This window comes from Betta splendens, chromosome 9 (assembly GCF_900634795.4).
Source record: "Betta splendens chromosome 9, fBetSpl5.4, whole genome shotgun sequence".
Taxonomy (NCBI): Eukaryota; Metazoa; Chordata; class Actinopteri; order Anabantiformes; family Osphronemidae; genus Betta; species Betta splendens.
The window spans coordinates 5,021,759-5,039,055 of NC_040889.2; the positions used below are offsets into that span (position 1 = coordinate 5,021,759).

At 46.0% G+C, this 17,297-nt stretch overlaps 2 protein-coding genes and 1 non-coding gene across 9 annotated transcripts; 2 read left to right on the forward strand and 1 right to left on the reverse strand.

Annotated features, from left to right (window-relative positions):
* Positions 1 to 20: 20 nt before the first annotated feature.
* zbed4 (zinc finger, BED-type containing 4) lies at positions 21 to 7,715 on the reverse strand. 5 transcript variants are annotated; one of them, XM_029161751.3, is made up of 2 exons: positions 7,576 to 7,715; positions 21 to 4,806 (listed from the first exon to the last, which is right to left on the reverse strand). In XM_029161751.3, the coding sequence occupies exon 2, from the start codon at positions 4,608 to 4,610 to the stop codon at positions 837 to 839; it is 3,774 nt and encodes a 1,257-aa protein (XP_029017584.1). In that variant the 5' UTR covers positions 4,611 to 4,806; positions 7,576 to 7,715; the 3' UTR covers positions 21 to 836. The 5 variants fall into 5 exon arrangements, with proteins under 5 accessions (XP_029017584.1, XP_029017583.1, XP_029017581.1 ...); XM_029161750.3 differs by lacking the exon at positions 7,576 to 7,715 and adding an exon at positions 6,571 to 6,917; XM_029161748.3 differs by lacking the exon at positions 7,576 to 7,715 and adding an exon at positions 6,487 to 6,917.
* On the forward strand, positions 7,251 to 17,273 carry LOC114861966 (bromodomain-containing protein 1-like). Of its 3 annotated transcripts, none has more exons than XM_029161754.2 (13): positions 7,251 to 7,408; positions 8,330 to 9,749; positions 9,974 to 10,142; positions 10,344 to 10,475; positions 10,586 to 10,714; positions 11,162 to 11,474; positions 11,586 to 11,888; positions 12,247 to 12,825; positions 13,331 to 13,472; positions 13,566 to 13,699; positions 14,562 to 14,671; positions 15,056 to 15,210; positions 15,592 to 17,273. In XM_029161754.2, exons 2-13 carry the CDS (start codon positions 8,347 to 8,349, stop codon positions 15,773 to 15,775), a joined length of 3,753 nt encoding a protein of 1,250 aa, XP_029017587.1. In that variant the 5' UTR covers positions 7,251 to 7,408; positions 8,330 to 8,346; the 3' UTR covers positions 15,776 to 17,273. The 3 variants fall into 3 exon arrangements, with proteins under 3 accessions (XP_029017587.1, XP_029017586.1, XP_029017588.1); XM_029161753.2 differs by lacking the exon at positions 7,251 to 7,408 and adding an exon at positions 7,629 to 7,770; XM_029161755.2 differs by lacking the exon at positions 7,251 to 7,408 and adding an exon at positions 7,629 to 7,770 and having other exon boundaries at positions 9,974 to 10,130.
* Positions 11,045 to 11,117, forward strand: trnak-cuu (transfer RNA lysine (anticodon CUU)). Its single transcript has one exon. It is a non-coding gene; the product is annotated as a tRNA-Lys (tRNA).
* Positions 17,274 to 17,297: the final 24 nt, after the last annotated feature.

Consider the following 17,297-nt stretch of genomic DNA (forward strand, 5'->3'; position numbering starts at 1 on the left):
CAAACAAAAAAAGGGCGATATTGCATTAGGAAAACCTTTATTTACAAATGACCACAAAATTTGCATGTTTCCAGTCTCATTGCTAACATTTATCAAATTAGGTTCAGAAGTCATTTCTTATAAAAATGTACAGTACATTGTTTTTCTCAATAATAAACCCATAATTTAAACCCCTGGACATAAACGCAAGTTGTGCTCAAGACAAGTTGAATATTCCAAACAAAATCCTCATTCTGAAAAATACAGCACTATTATACACAATCTTAATAAAAACTTTTCAGCAAGTAAAAAATGTCTATTTCTAAGTGACAGTACCGTACACCACAAATCCACAATAATAATTAAATAACATTAACTTAAAACATCTTTCAGTCACAGCATTTACTTTTGGGCCACGTTTTCATTGGGAAAACATCTGCATCTATCATTAACCTATAATAATAATCATCATCATCATCAAAAAGCATCCTGAAGTGATCTGCACAATTTAACAAAATATTTACAGCATTTTTGACCTGAAGTAGTTTTCGTATTAAGGCACAAGATGAAGTAGATACAGAGGACAAGAAACATTGATTTACAAGCAAACACATTGTCACCAACCCCTACAGCTAGAAAAACCCCCTCCCTCCCTGATACACTTATGACTGAGACTTTAATCACAACAGCTCCAAGTGTTTAACAGTAGTACAAAGAACACAATAAAACCTTAATCTGGCATTTGCATTGAGAATCAGTGTATAAATTGATATTTTACATTTTGCCCAACAAAAAGAATTCACAGCCATTCAACTTGGTCCTTAATAAAGGGTGTTAAAGATACATTTTAATATGAATCAGTACTGAAAATAAATCAAGGGAAGGTTGACCTTGAGGAAAAGCAGGCCCTCCATGTTTTCCAGTAAAGGCCTGGGCTGATTCAGGGCACAGTTGACACTCGCTGTGCTGAACAGTGTCTCTGCTGGGATGATGCTGGGAGGGCAACCCACATAACGGGCGGCTACTTTGGCTAGATCGGGCCACAAGAACTTTTTCAGGTTCCAATAGTCAAGGGGGTCACAGCTTTGATCGAGAATATCTTCCTCAAGGTACTCCAACACTACCATGTCTGAGGACTTTGGCTTCTCTTCGTGCTTTACCTGTTGTCGAACGTCATCCATCAGAGACCAGAGGTTGTCCTTGCTCGAGTCGGATGAAAGGGGGGCCTCGTCGCAGCCATTGGGCAGCGGAGGGTTATCTTCAACTGAGGTAGAAGAGCACAAGTCCAACTCCCGAATTAGATCTTGTTTACACTGTTCAGCTTCCTCCTCCGTGAACAAGGAAGTCTTGTATCGTGGGTCCAGCATGGTTGCCCAGGTGTATCGCGGGTCATTCAGAGTTGCTGACATTTTGCTCACCATGGCTTCCTTTAGAGACTTAAGCATGTTGTCTATGCCTACCGTCTCATCAAAGAGCAGGTCAATCTTTCTGTTCAGAATGTGAATGAGTGGTATCACTTGTCCCAGAGTGGCAGTGCGGTTGCTCATCTCCCTGCAGGCTACTTCGAAAGGTTTCAGCGCGTTGCAGACTGACTGCATCACCTCCCACTGATCGCAGCTGATCATTTCCCTGAAATTGCACTCAATCGACAACTCATCGATGGCTTTCCTTTGCTCCACCAGCCGCTCCAGCATGAAAAACGAGGTCCTCCATTTGGAAGGAACATCCTGAATCAGTTGGTTCTCTGGCAGCTGGTGGACGCCCTGGAGCTCGGCCAACTTCTCCTTGGCCGTGGCTGAGCGGTGCACACGTTCACAAATTTTCCGTGCAATACTCAGAAGGTTCTGAACCATTCTCTGGCTCTTTATGGCTTCGCTAACAATGAGGTCTATAGTGTGGCCAAAACACTGCACGGTTATGTGGCCGTGGTCCTCCAATGTGTTTCTGATGGTGTTGTTATCAGTGACAGTGAATCCCTTTTTGAGCCCAGATGAGGTGATCCAAGAATCCCACAGAAACTCAAGCTGCTTTGGGATGTCTTGCATATCGTGATCGCAGTCTATTTTTGAGACGCTTAGGAGAGCGGAGCAGTGAAAATCCTGACCCTGAGGTCTGACACTTGACTCATATGTTGCCCAGTGAGCAGTGAGGGTCAGATATTCCCTTGTCTGGCTGGTGACCCAAATACTAGTTGTAAAGTGGACAACACCGCCTTCAGCCTCTTTCAGATGGGTCAGGACAACATCCTTCACCCTTTCATACATATCTGGTATGGCAGTGCTGGTAAAGTAGGAAGAGGGTGGTAGAGAATACTGAGGCTGGAGGTACTCTAGCAGTCTGTTCAGCCCAGCATTCTCCACCAAAGCTGATGGCTGAAGATCCAGTGCGAGCATTTCTGCGAGAAGTTTGGTGATTTTTTTGGCAGCCGGGTGGTCTTCATCAAACCTCTCATTCTCCTGTTGTGTTTCAAAAACCGACGTCTCCATCAGCTCTTGCTTAACATGAACATCAGCAGAGGGCACATCACCTGAGATAGTATTGTTACTTTCAAGAACATGTCCGTGAAACCTCTGCATGTGCCTGAAGAGGCAGCTTGTGCCAAGGTTTGTAGTCTTTTTGCCTCTGCTAATTGTGCGGCTACAGTGCAAACAAACCACCTTGGTGGGGTCAGCAGGTGAAATGGAGAAATGGTTCCACAGTTTTGATGTCTTTTTACTGAAAACAGGCAGAGTTTGTGGCTTTGTCTCACTGGCGGGGCTCTCAGTTCCTTTGGTTGAAACTGCGTCTGTTGCAGTGAGATTGGTATACGGATGAGGGGGGGATTCCTTCTCATCTGTGCTTTTTTGGTTTTTGAGGACGTCCGGGTGACGTCTCATTAGATGCCTCATCAGACAGCTTGTACCAAAATCGCCCCGCTTCCCCCTGCTGATGACACATGGACAGTAACGGCACAGTGCTTTTAACTGGTCAACAGGTGACACTATGAAATGGTGCCACACTTCCGATTTCACCCGTTTCATGATCTTCTTGTTTTGCTGGAACACTAAATGATCCTGATGGAGGCCGGGGCCCTCAGAGATATCACACGGTGAGGACGTCAGGGGGCTATCCTCCCCCTGAGCTTTGAAGGAGATATTGAGTGAGGACTCTTGCCCTGAGAGATGCATGACCTCGTCAGATTCCTCCTGAATATCCATGCTTTCCTCCATGTTTTGGGGTAACTCGTCTGACGTAGTTTCTGGGGAGGATGGAAGCAGAGGTGATTCTTTTTTGACTTCTGGAGGATCCTGTAGTTGTGTGCGTGACAAAAGAGAGGGAGGGTTTGTATAGGGTGGGGGAATGTGATTGCCCTGCCCGTTTTCCTCAATGACAACCTCTTTGTGGGCTCTCCACATGTGACGAATAAGACAGCTTGTCCCAAGATCCTTCCCATTTTTACCTCTACTGAACTCATTCATACAATGGATACATACTGCTTTGGAATTGTCAGCAGGCGACAGGTAGAAATGTTTCCACACAGCTGATCTTCGACGGGAACTAGAGCTTTTTGGGGTCCCAGGGAGGCGCTCGGGTCCTCCGTCTGACATGTCTTCGTGGTTGCTTTCATTGGAATGTGAGGATGGGAGCATGCTGCAGATCGCATCCATGCTGGCATATGGTTCTAGTTTTGGTTCGACTTTGGGTAACACTTCTTTGGATGACATATCTGAATTTTCAGCTGATGAGGTGGACGGTGAAGTGTTCTTTGAGGCAGAATTGATGAAGCTATTTGTCAAGTCTCCGTTTTTTGGTGAGCTCGGGGAGGGAGGTATCAACGATGAGGAGAAGGAGCTAGTCAGATTATTTAAGGGTGCGTCTGCTCCGTCTTGTAAAAGCACAGTGGGGTGAGCCCTTCGTACATGCCTCATTAAACAACTCGTACTGAGGTCTTTCTCATTTTTACCCCGACTGAATTCTTTCATGCAATATAAACAGATTGCTTTGGTACTGTCTCGTGGTGATATGCAGAAATGATTCCATGCAGGAGATTTCTTCCTTGGATTGGCGTGACTCCTTATAGATGACAAAAGGCTCTGAGTGACAGCGTCCATGGCAACGTCATAAAGGGTGCTTGTGTATCCACTTAGTAAATTACTATATTCATCACCATCTCTAGTTACAAAAGGACCAATAGAACTGCCGAATGCTAAGCTATCATCATCTTGTGTTTCGTCCTCTTTTTCATTTGCATCCCCAATGTCCTCTCTGACATGCTGACCTGCCATATTACCATTTTCATACATTTCATGATCAGTCATTTCGCCAGTATTAATGTTTGGGCTCTTGTTTGACAGAGCAGGAGAACCTGGATCAAGATGATTTGATATATCGGACTCCAAATATTTGCTATCCTGAGAACATAAGTGGAGAGAAGGAGGGGGATCCTTATCCAGTGTAACTGAGGAGCAAGCAGGTGACTTTGCATCCATAAATTCGTGAGGGTTTATGCTATAGGACTTGAACACGTACCCATCCTGACCCTCGATTCTCAGGCAAGTCCCTTTCGCCTCTCTCTTTTTACTGTAAGCGGAGCCATTGGGTTCGTTGCTTACATCCTCACACATGTGGGATAACTCTTCCTCTCCATCCATAGCAACAGCCCACAGGTTTCTGGAGAACAGTCAGCTCTATGTGGTCAAATGCAGTCACCTTTTTTAGGTGAAGTCATCGATACAGCAGGTCTCAAGCAGGAGTGGTAATGCCTTTGCAGCTTTCGTTGACACGGGGTGCTTGCTTGTCCCTCTCCATTTAGTATTATCCAAGCAGTTCTACCTCTCCTCCTACAACCTGGAGAGAGAAATAAAGACAAATCAAACTGTATTCTAAAATAACATATACAGTACATGGCATTTTAATTTCATATCATTTCATATTATTTTCTGTAATTCCTTTGTGGATATTAACGCAGGAACAGTGTGGCCTTCAAAGTTTTTAATCAAACTGACATGTACTACTGGTACAAATTACGAATTTAAATCAACTATTTGTTAAAAATAAAGATGGAAATGTTGAGGATTTTGCAAGTTGACAAGCTCCACCTGAACAGGAAAGGTCCAGCAGAGGAGCCACCTTCAAGCACTTATGTGGAATTCAGCTGCTGAAATCAATGACTGTTTGCATATACAAGAAACCACCTCAATGTTAAATACCATCTGCAGCAGGTGCACCTGTCAGAGTAAGTTTAATTCAGACATCTACAGCCAATATAAAAAAAATGATTACTCTATACAAACACAGCTGTGAGCCTAAAGCTTAAAACAGCTGAATCAGCATCCCTCGAAAACAGTTAAACAAAACTGAACCTCTTGATAGAGAGCACAATCAATTGAGTAGCGTGTAGATGCTAACAAGCTGCGTGTCCCCAGATAGCACTTAGCCTCGGGGCTTTTGGACAGATCAGGTAAAACGTGGTCTGTTAAGAAGGACTAGTGGCTCACGTTTCACTGCATAACTGTGTCATTTACCTGAAGATGCGAGAAAGTAAGGTGTACTACTATGCTATAAACACACTAACTCAGTCTAAACACAAAAACCATATAGTAAATAAGCATCAAGTATAAAAGAGAACAATATTTTTCTAAAAGTATCTTTTGACATTGAATCAATAAAGTGTGTAAACAGGAGACTGACGTTAGCTTAAGTACACAACTAGAACTGAAAGCCGAACGTGTAGCTACTGCTAATCAATAAAAGAATCGTGAAATGGCCATTCGTTCACCTTTAATCTAATGTTACGAACGTAATCAACACAATAAACTGTGTACGTGATCGTTAATCTTTGCTCTAGTTCAAGCAGGCCTAAAAAAACACTTTAGCGTAAAACCATTTCCTAAGTGAACGGTGACACGGGTTTTCCGGGTTTGGCTCAAGCGAGAGGAAGATGCGAGAGGACAGTAGAGAATAGCCAACGCTGGCTAGCTTTTATCTTCCCTCAACACACCGAGCTGTAAAAGGACACATACATGCCGGCTCTGGGTCCAACCTCACTGAACAGTACACAGCGCCCACCCCGGGCTTGTGCAACACTTAAACCAGTGAATATTTAACGTTATATTAAAACAGTATTGACAGTTACGGATCATCAGTAAACACCACAATGGCTATCCTGGTGCTAACTGGGTTAGCCACAAGGCTAATAAACACACAAAACAAAAACAGGTACAACGCTTCTGTCACATGGATTTTAGGCGCAAATGGTTTGGTAATTGGTAAATGGTAAATAAGTCCAACAACTACCCTAGTTATCTTACAATATCTCAAAAAAGAGAGGTTCCGTTCACACTGCGACTGCTAGCTGGTTAGCTGCCAGCTAGGCCACACACAGGACATACTAGCTAACCTGGCGAGGCAGAACCCGGCCGAGGCAACACACGAACCACACGGTATCCGAATCAGGCCAAGACTCACCACGACGTCCCGAGCACACGAAACCCTCCTCGGACAAATACACGAGGTCATCACACTTACTGTAAAGTCTGGCGGTGTGATCACTGGATTTCGGCTTCTAAACAGTTAAATCTGACACATTTGATTGATCCGGAGGGGGCTCACTTTGTTGCTTTTGTCTCCTGGTTAGCTAGCAGTTCACGTTCGGCCGAAGCAGCTCCACACAGCGTCGGACGGAAGGAACACGCTTTAATGATGTCACTCGGTACGACGAGGAGGTTAATCTGTTACACAACACCGCATGATGTTGTACTGCCACTACTGCCACTGTTATTAAAACGACGGACTGACTCCCACACAACAACAGCAATACGTTAAAATTGTTATTCGTCAACCTGCACGGTTTACGTTTACTTTAAAAAAGTATTCTCTGCAAAAGCCGCTCTTTCATTTAAGCGAACAAAAACCGTAAACAGCAACCTGTGTTACTAAGGAATCATTACTGCTCTGTTAATATCTGACTGATGCTGCGTGTTGCATTCACGGGCACTCGGTGAAAAGCTATGATATGAGTAGGAGCATACAGTGTGGCGGATATTTATCGCCACGGTGCTCAGCCATCCGGTTCGTTCAGCTCCTCGCCTGAGACGAACTGGTTTCCAGGGTGGGGCGTAGTAGCGGGTTTGTTGTTCTGGCTACATCCTGACTGTGCTCCGTGACTAAATGAAATGTTGTATCAAATAACCCCCAGTCTGACACACACACTCACGCTCACGCACACACACCCGTTGGTTATGACTGCAGCTAACACAGACCCACACAGCAGCGCTCGCACTCAGTCAAAAAGCGACTACAGCGGTTGGCGCTTTGTTCGCGGCTTTGTCCGTGCGCGGCTAGTAAGGACCGACAAAAGGCGACGCGTTGATTGTGTGACAGATGGGCTTTTGTGTGAAAACTACTACGACCCGCTACCAACATGACCTCCAGCGTCACACGTAGAGCGGTGCGTGCGGGTGGGAGTTGTCTGGTGAAACGCATTGTTGTGTTGGGGGATGAGCCGTCTGAGGTGGTGCTGCTGTTGCTGCTGCTGCTATTTGCGCCCGACGACGACTGATTCTCGCCTCTAAATGGTCCACAAGCAAATAACTGTGTACTTCCTGTAGAACTCACCATCGAAAGCTCACGCGCACCAAACAGACGCCTTTGGGTTTTGATTAGCATCTTAAAAGAGCCCAGTAGCGGCCGTTGGATGAGAACACTGTGTGCGGAATCAGAGCCACTTAGCAGGCCGTATCGCCTCTGCTTTGTAAGGCTGCTGGCTAGCCACCGTCTCCTGCAGCTAGCAAAACTGTTCGTGCATCCAAGGTATGTGCTTTGGTTTTAGGTGCTTTACGCATTTAAAAAGGAAATGCGCACAGGGCGTGTGCCAATTGTTTAGTTTGTGTAGAAACTGTTTTTTAAACCGCCCCTGTGTTGTTTGACGCCATTTAGGGGGGTGGCTAGCTTCGCTTGCTAGTTAGCTGGGTAGCTAATGTTATTGTTAGCATTCTGGCTACTTTGACTTAAAGGGCAATCACATCTCTGCGCCAAATGGGCAAGTGCTAACTTCTGCGCATCCTCTCACCAGTTAAATACCTCTGCTCAATGACTAAACCGTAACAAGGTGCTTTGTTTTGATTGTCACTGTGGTCTGAGGCTAAAGCTTTGCAATTATATTAATGTTGCAGTTTAATCAGGGAGTATGGTTTATTTAGTGTTTGAATGAGTCAAATAACGCATGCTTTGAAATTAGAGCTATTTTCTTGTTTTAGTGAGGAAATGAACCCAATTACAGCTCTGTGGCTGTAAATAAAGGTGCACAGATTCAACCTCTCAGATCAACCACAGTGAAACTAATGCAGATCTTCACTGTTTGTCTCCACAGCAACACGGCGTGTCAAGATGAAGAAGAAAGTTCGGCAGCACCGGGTCGCGGTGCCGCAGAGGCCCCCGTCGCCCATCAAGCCTTCCCCCAACAAGCAGATCTTGACTTATGCCCAGGCACAGCGCATGGTGGAGTTTGAGATGGATGGGCGCATCCACCGGCTCAGCATATACGACAAGCTGGATGTGATTTCGGACGAGGACCCCATGGTTCAGGAGATGATGGAGTGCACCAGCAACAAGGAGAATGCTGAGAAACCACAGCAGATTCTCCTGAGGTCAGTCAGACTAAAAAACAACCAGGAGAAGAGAAATGCTGCACTGGGCATTATTGGCAAGGGAGAGGGAGGTGGACATCATACCAGTGCGAATGCCAGTCCAAAACCTCCAGAGCCTAAGTTCCGTACAGTGGAATATAACCTACCAGCAGTTCCAAGGCGTGCAGCTACTTATTATAAATTCATGGAGAAGACTGAGGAAGAGTTGGATGAGGAAACGGAATATGATATGGATGAGGAAGATTATGCCTGGCTGGATTTGGTCAACGAAAAACGTCGGAGCGAAGGAGTCAGCCAGGTGTCTTACAATGTCTTCGAGTTTCTTATTGACCGCTTTGAGAAGGAGCTGTATCTGGAGAGTCTGGATCAGAGTGGCGAAAAGCAGTCCCCGGTTGACGACGATGCTGTGTGCTGCATCTGCATGGACGGAGAGTGTCACAACAGCAACGCTATTTTGTTTTGTGACATGTGCAACATGGCCGTGCATCAGGAATGTTACGGTGTGCCCTACATTCCCGAAGGCCAGTGGCTTTGCAGACACTGCCTCCAGTGTCCCACTCAGCCAGCAGACTGCGTCTTATGTCCCAATAAGGGTGGGGCATTGAAAAAGACAGATGATGGCCGCTGGGGTCATGTGGTCTGTGCCCTCTGGGTCCCAGAGGTCGGCTTCTCCAACACCACCTTCATCGAGCCCATCGATGGTGTCGGCGACATTCCTCCAGCCCGCTGGAAGCTCACCTGCTACCTCTGCAAAGAGAAAGGCGCCGGGGCGTGCATTCAGTGCCACAAGGCCAACTGTTACACCGCCTTTCACGTCAGCTGCGCCCAAAAGGCCGGCCTCTTTATGAAGATGGAGCCAACGACAGAGGCGAATGAAAGCGGAGAGACGACGATCTCTGTGAAAAAGACTGCCTACTGTGGAGCGCACACACCAGCTGGATGCGTGAGGCGGCCGCATTCAATTTACGATGACGCCAAACCAAAAAATGGACTGTGCAAGAAAGTGGACAAGGGACGAGGTGCTGGTAAAGGACAGTCTAAAGGAAAGCAGCAGCAGCAGAAGAGGAGGAGTCGAAAGCCTGAGGTTGAAGTTGAAAGTGAAGCTGCAACCCCTGCTACTGTGCCTAGTTTCCCTGCACACAGGTATAAATATGAGCGGGGAAGTGTCGTGTGTAGCATGTTAAGGAATTCTAAAAGGCATGTTTTGATCATCTGCTCACATTGGCTTGGCTTGGTTCAAACATTGTATAGGTTCAGCCTGTTGTTCTGCCACTAAAATGAACTGCAGTTGGTAAAACACTGTGACACAGTCATGGCGTCGCTCGCCGGCATCCTGCTCATGATACCTGTCTGTCTGGCTCCTTCAGGTTACAGACTATTTTGAACCAAGTGTCGGTGCAGAAGAAAAAAGCCTTTGTGGAGCTGGTCCTGAATTACTGGACTCTAAAGAGGCAATCCAGGAACGGGCTCCCTCTCATCAGACGCCTTCAGACAAAGCTGCAGTGTCAGAAGAATGCGCAACCGGTTTGTTCATCTGTCAGTCAACCACAGAAGACTTAACGTCATTCTGAATCTTACCTGATTTTTACTTAAAATGTTTTATATGAACAGACCGTGATATGTTTTGTTAATGTTTGCCATTTAATACTTTAATCCAGAACCTTGTGCTAATAATTAAGTGATTTTTTTTTTTTTTTAATTCTGTTTTTTAATGCAAGCGTTAAATTGCCTTTCCAGAGGCAGAACGAGGAGGAGAGCAGAGCATTAAAGGACCAGCTAAAGGAATGGCACCGCCTCCGACACGACCTGGAGAGAACCCGGCTGCTGCTGGAGCTGATTCGCAAGAGGGAGAAGCTTAAGCGAGAAGAGGTATGAGCGAGGGAAAAGAGTGGGCGCGTTTTTGACCTAACCTATGGTCTGATTTTTGTAAAATGAGAAAATCAGTGTGCCAACTTGTCTCCTTTTGCTTTGGTTTGTAGATTAAACTGCAGGAGACACTCTTAGAGATGCAGTTGAGCCCGTTCAGCATTTTGCTCAGAGCTCTCTTGGACCAGCTCCAGACGAAAGACCAGGCTAAGATCTTTGCTCAGCCAGTTGATGTGGATGAGGTGAACTTTGAACTCTTTTTTTTTTGAAAAAGTTGTTTCATATCATCTGGATCACATATATTTACCCTTATTACCTCCTCTGCCAGATCAGATAGCGTAACTTGAAAATGTCTGCTAAATGTAAATCTCTCAGAAAAGCAATGATTAAGCCTTTGGCCACATGTTGCATTGCGGCATGTTGTTTCATGCCGCAGGTTCTGATCACACTTACTTGGGTTCTCTGTGTAGACATGTGTTGTGCAAAGTGACTTTCGACATGTGTAATCTGAGACCAAGGTCCATGTGCAGATGGTGACGTCTGTAAAGAGCGTAGAGGCCTTCACTCTGCATGCCCGGCTAGCTCAGTCGGTAGAGCATGAGACTCTTAATCTCAGAGTCGTGGGTTCGAGCCCCACGTTGGGCGCTCCCTTTTGACACCATGTGTTTTTAATTTACTGTGTCTTTTAGGTTCCCGACTACCTAGACCATATCAAGCATCCGATGGACTTCTCCACCATGCGGCAGCGCATAGATGCCCAGGGTTATAACAATTTGGATCAGTTTGAGAAGGACTTTAACCTGATTATTGACAACTGCATGAAGTACAACTCAAAGGACACCTATTTCTACCGAGCTGCTGTTCGCCTCCGAGACCAGGGTGGGGTCCTGCTCAGAAAAGCCCGACGGGATGTGGAGAAGATTGGCTTTGACACCGAAAGCGGAATGCACCTGACTGAGGCTCCTGAAATCACAGCACCAACGTCGTTTTCTTGGGAGGACGGTAAGGAGTTGAACTACCAGCCATTTGTGCATTTTTCTTCTTCGATCTTAATTTTCAGTCTTGCATTGTTTCACCCTGTAATTGTCCTTTTTGTTGTGGTTCTTTCCTCAGTGGACCGGCTGCTAATTCCAGCCAATCGGGACCGTATGCCCCTGGACAAGCAGTTGCAGCAGCTGCTGGAGAAGTTCGACCTGACCTGCGCCATGAAGTCCAGCCCCTCCCGCAGCAAGCGGCTCAAGCTGCTCAAGAAGACCATCAACGATGTTCGCAATGAAATGAGTCTGAAGAGAGTCCTGTCCTCGCACCACTCCTCTTCCATGTTTGCATCATCTCGATCATCTTCTTCCCGTCCAGAGCTGAGTGAACCTGACGAGGAGAGGCTAAAGTCCAACGGCCACTTCCAAGATGATGAGGGTATGACTGAATTGTGTGTGTGTGTGTGTGTGTGTGTGTGTGTGTGTGTGTGTGTGTGTGTGTGTGTGTGTGTGTGTGTGTGTGTGTGTGTGTGTGTGTGTGTGTGTGTACTTAGCTTTCTTATGTGGAAAGACCTGTAAAGCATATTATAATGTGCAGTGTCAGCATTTCTAATGTCATATTGTATTATGGAGTATGTATATTAAAGCCCTTGCTAGGTCCCAAATTAATTGTGCTGCATAAAAATGAATAACTGGTCCTTAATAGGGTGTATGTTGTTCTGCACGTTTGCAGTTTACAGCGATTATCTTTGCCCATGTAGTTTAAAAGTTTCCTTTTTCCTCTTCTGTCCCCACAGGAGACAAGTCTCTTCCTCCTAAATTGGAGCCCTCGGACTCCATACCTCCCCTCATCCACTCAGACATCAACTCTGAGCCGCCTACACTGAAGCCGATCGATGCCGCCCCAGACTGCGAAGACAGGCCGCTCAGCAAGCGGGTCAAGTTCGACGCCGAAATCCCGGACCTGCTCTCGGCCGCCCCGCGCCTCAACGGCTTCTCCCGCGACGGCCTCCAGAGCCCGCTGCTGGACCGAGACGTGAGCGTGGTGGCCACGTCCACCCTCGCCGAGCCCACGGGCCCCGTCAACCGGCGCACCGCCGTGCTCTTCCGCAAATCGAAGCCGGGCGCCAGCCCTCAGAAGCCTCCGAAGAACGGAGACGAGGGGGGCGAAAGCATCGACGGCAGAGAGGACAACGGGGAGGAAGAAGAAGACGGCGCGCAGCTGGGCTCCAAGTCTTTCCTGTCGGTGGTCATACCCAGGCTCGAGACGCTGCTCCACAGTAAGAAGAGGAAGCGCAGCGGCAGCAGAGACAGTGAGGAGGAGGGAGGCGAACGAGGGCACGAGGAAGAGTCCTGCGTCAAAAGAATTGACAGCGGTAAGAAGTGACATGAGAAAACTGGCTGTTGAATGAACCTTTTAACCAGATTTGGTCATTTAGTGCCAACACTTTCACCATCTCAAAAGAAGTCTCTGATTCTTTTTTTTTTTGAGCCGTGCCACAATTTTCTGCACGGCTGAGCATTTGGAGTTCCAATATGTGCGAATTTGAATGGCAATCCTTCAAGCACTTGATTAAATCAGTACAGAAGTATTTATCTGCTGCCAACCGCAGAAGCTGGCAGCTCAGGCCTTGCAATTAGCTGAAACACTGCTTACAAGTCATCACAGTCAAATCCCGAACAGCATAGCAGTGAGGAACAACAAACGGCCATTGACTGTTTTACATCTGTTTGCTGAAGTGCGATTAGAGCTGAGCGACCTGTAGCTAACGCAGATGCAGCAACAGGAGCGGCTGTGATTTTTGGCCTGAGCCGTTCCGACCACAGCGTCCTGTTATTTGTAATGGGCCGTGACCTTCTCTTGCTCTGCGTTTCCGAAAGGCCTGGCAGGTGGGTTGCTTGAAGCGACGGCGGAAAAGCAGCGAGAGGAACCCAGCCGAACAAGTAGAACCGCGGAGCCCAGAAGACGCTGTGCCTCCGAGTCCTCCATCTCCTCATGCAGCAGTGTTCCGGGAAGCACCAGGTAATCACTGAATGAGAATACAAAGCAGGGAGCGTCACTCGTGACACACCTGACGTGACTCTAGCGGATTCTCGTCTCCTGTTTTGTGTGCAGCACCATTCTCAGTCTTCCAAAATGTGGGAAGGGAAAACCCGCCTTGGTCCGGAGAAACACTGTGGACGACAAGAGCGAGCTCATCGCCTGCATCGAAACTGGGAATTTTGCAAAAGCTGCGCGAATCGCTGCTGGTAAGAATCAGAGGAATCCGCACGGGTGTGGCCTGAGGAGGTTTCATCATTTTAATACTGATCTGTTCTTTCATACGGTGCATTAGTTTTAACCTCTTGTAAGATTTGACAGTTTGATTTTGAAGTAATATGACAAACCAGCGCCAACTAAAGTTTCTTCATAGAAGTAAGTGATTAACTGGTCTCCAGTAAATTAATCATCAACTATTTTAATCATTAAAGATTATCATGGTAAAACTGGGCTTAAAGTCGATTTTTTTTTCTACCTCACCATGTGAGGATTTGATTGATGCTTTTGTTCTGTTATTCACACACAACAGGACATAACCTGTGGATTTTCACCACATACAGAAATGATTTAAGTCTGCTTGATGTGGTCATCAGCTTCAATGATGTAAAATAATGCAGCGGTATCTGTATGTCATAAACCTAGAAAAGTTTCTACCTAATACATAGAAGAAGGGCTGGTGCTTTTTCAGTAGCCAACTTCGGCATCACTCGGGTTGTTCATACACAAAATGAAAGCAGGGTTGGATATTAACCGCAGCTACCGGCCAGGTTCGAGTGACTTTTGGCACTGGAGCCTGGGTCCATGTGTTTGGCCTGCCACCATGGCGTGTGACCAGTCGGCATCTGGGGACTCTAACCTCATCTATTATTCAGATCTGGCTGATTAAACGGCGCAAGTGGCTGGTAAATTTTAATACACGTCATTCCCTGTGGCTCTTAAAGAGAAAAGTGAATTTCCTCCCCCTGGGTTTTGTGTGTGCGCGCTCCTGCACCAAAAGCATGGCTTTTGGAACTGTGTCTGTGTGTTTCAACCCGTGCATAACTTTGTTTGGTGTTGTTCCCGCTTCCATAGAGGTTGGCAACAGCAATATTTGGATGCCCGCTAGTGCTGCAACCGTTGCATTGGAACCCTTAAAGCTAGTTTGGGCCAAATGTAGTGGATACCCCTCCTACCCTGCCTTGGTGAGTGTTTGTGTAAGAGAAATCACTGAAAAAATCACTGATGTTTTGTTGTCACCTCTTCCCTTTGGGAGACGTACGCATCTAATTATGACACTTGTGTCACAGGATGAAGTAACAGTTTTACTTCAGCTGTTCTTGGGTGGCAAATGTGTTTTCCCTTTAGGTGCAGCATCACTTCACTGTTTAGTAGTCTTGATTTGACAACTAAGGCAATGTGTCACTCTGCGTGTGGCTGCATTTGTGTGGCTGCAATGTAAACATCCTCCTTCTATACTGAAGTGACTCCATGTGTGAATGTGCTGTCTTTCCTCCAGTGCATTTGCATTCGTGACAACGCTTGTTTTTTATGCGTGTGTACCTCCCCTCTCGTCTCCCCTCATGCAGATCATCGACCCCCGCATGCCGCATGTGAGCTGTCAGCACAACGGGGTGTCCATCCCCGCGCCCCCCACGGACGTGCTCCGCATCGGGGAGCAGATGCAGTACAAAGCCGAGGAGAAGCTCTACCTCGTCCTCTTCTTCGACAACAAGCGCAGCTGGTGAGTGCCTCCATCTGCGGCGATGATTTTTACGCTGACGCGGGTTTCTGCAAGGGTACACTTGTCAGTCCGTGTTGTCAGCTGATCATTATTCTCTTGTGGCTGCATGACATCAATTGTCAAGAGAGAGCAAGTAGCTCTCGCCTCAAGAGGCATTTAAATATTGCACCAGGACTCAGCCATCACTGAAAAGAAGGGATGTGGCTCAACATCTGTTTAACTGAGAACAAGACGTCGCATCAGCTTTGCTGTCATTCATTCCACCTTAATGAAAACACTGATATGCACTTTTATATGCAATATGCAATGTTTTGAGGAGCAGGACGACACCTTTGCTCCTGTCTCACGCTGCAGCATCATGTGCTGTTCTCTCCCCTTCAGGCAGTGGCTTCCTAGATCCAAGATGGTTCCTTTGGGGATGGACAAGACCATAGACAAGATCAAAATGATGGAGGGACGCACATCCAGCATCCGCAAGGCTGTCCAGATTGCATTCAGCCGTGCCATGAACCACCTGAGCATAGTGCAGGACGAGCCAGTCAGCGACCTCAGTGACGTGGACTGATGAACACTCGCCGACTCTCCTCCCCGCGCACACACAAACCTGTACCTCTCATGTACCAAATACCCGCCTCTTCTCTTTTCTGCTTTGTCTCCACGGGGGACTCAAATGTTTACTGGGCACCTGCTGTAACAGGCGGCGTCTCTCCCTCATCCATTCCTACTTGTACACACTCCTACCATGTGCCGATGGGATACGGCTGCTGCTGAAATGAATGTCTCTGTCTGTCCCCCCCATTTTCTCCGGTTTGCCACTGTGCTTAGAGACTGCTCCCTTTTCGTCTATCCCGACTCCCACCAATCACAACTGTCATTTTCATTTATCATTTCAAGGCAGAAATGTCAGTGATTGATTCCGTACATTTCGTGTGACCTTACAAAATGTGTCAGGACTTCATAGTAAAAGAAACTTTTAGCTGTGGACTGGTTTTTGTTGCTTCCTGTTAAAACTGAAGCAGTTTCTCAAGCAGAGCGTAAGCTTTGCGTTGCAGTGACTCCGCTGTAGCTAAGCCTTTTTACGTCAAGGTCGCATCTTTTCATACTGAATTAATGTTCATTTTCAAACACCTCCCTTTGTATTTAAACTGTAAATAATATGTACAGTTGCTTGGCACTAACTTATTTTGTAGATTTGGCATAAGTGGGTACTGTACAGAGGTTTTCTTAGTATTTATACTTGACACATTCTTGGCACTAACATGCGAGTGCTGTTTCACTAGTGCTGTGCAAAAGCCTTAGTAATAAGGAGATTAGGGCTAAAACAACATGTTCTGAAAAAGTCCGAAAGTATTGAAAGTTCAGTTCAGTTAAGTTATTGAAGTTTATGATTGTAAGCTTCCATTTGGCATTAACCCCTTTTTGTATCAAAATAGTTTTAGTATATTTTTGTTCACACACATATCTATCTATATCTATATATCTAAATATCTAAATATATATTTTATATGATTTAAATTCTCTGTAAAACAGTGTGTGGGCCTATGAAGCACATGCAGGCAGTCTGACGACGTGGACACAACTTATACTGTTCTTATGAAACCAAAAATGTTGCTACCCAGAAGTTTCATTTTTTTTTCTTTGTGTGTGAAGTGTGTGATTGTTGCCAAAAAAAAGTAAAAAGAGTATTTTTGATGTGATCCATTTGACTGTTACTTAGCGTTGATGTAGTTGTAGGGAGACGTGCCTGGGTTAACTTATTGTAAAGTATTTGCATAACTTTATATTCGAGCAAAGACGTGGAAATTGATTGTGGTAAAGTGGCACATTTTGTGGTGGATACTTGCCTCCTTTTTAAGTAACCTTTTCTAACTTTTTTGTAGCGGTAGACTTCAAGATATTTCATTTCATACGATTGCCTTTCTCTGGGTAGCGTTGGGTAGTTTTGGTATATTTAATTTCTTACTTAACTGTAGTAGTTTCCTTTTTTTTAACCAGGTCATGACATATTGCTGGGACTGTTTTTGTAGCAAAGCAAAAAAATAAACATACAAATACAAACAACAGCCTCTTTCTTGTTATTATTACAC

Bases quoted from the DNA above. Each gene is read 5' to 3' on its own strand.
- zbed4 (XM_029161751.3), bottom strand. From the start codon at position 4,610: ATGGATGGAGAGGAAGAGTTATCCCACATGTGTGAGGATGTAAGCAAC.
- LOC114861966 (XM_029161754.2), top strand. From the start codon at position 8,347: ATGAAGAAGAAAGTTCGGCAGCACCGGGTCGCGGTGCCGCAGAGGCCC. The intron at 9,750-9,973 runs GTATAAATATGA...TGGCTCCTTCAG, and splicing joins CCTAGTTTCCCTGCACACAG to GTTACAGACTATTTTGAACC. The intron at 14,672-15,055 runs GTGAGTGTTTGT...CCCCTCATGCAG, and splicing joins ACCCCTCCTACCCTGCCTTG to ATCATCGACCCCCGCATGCC.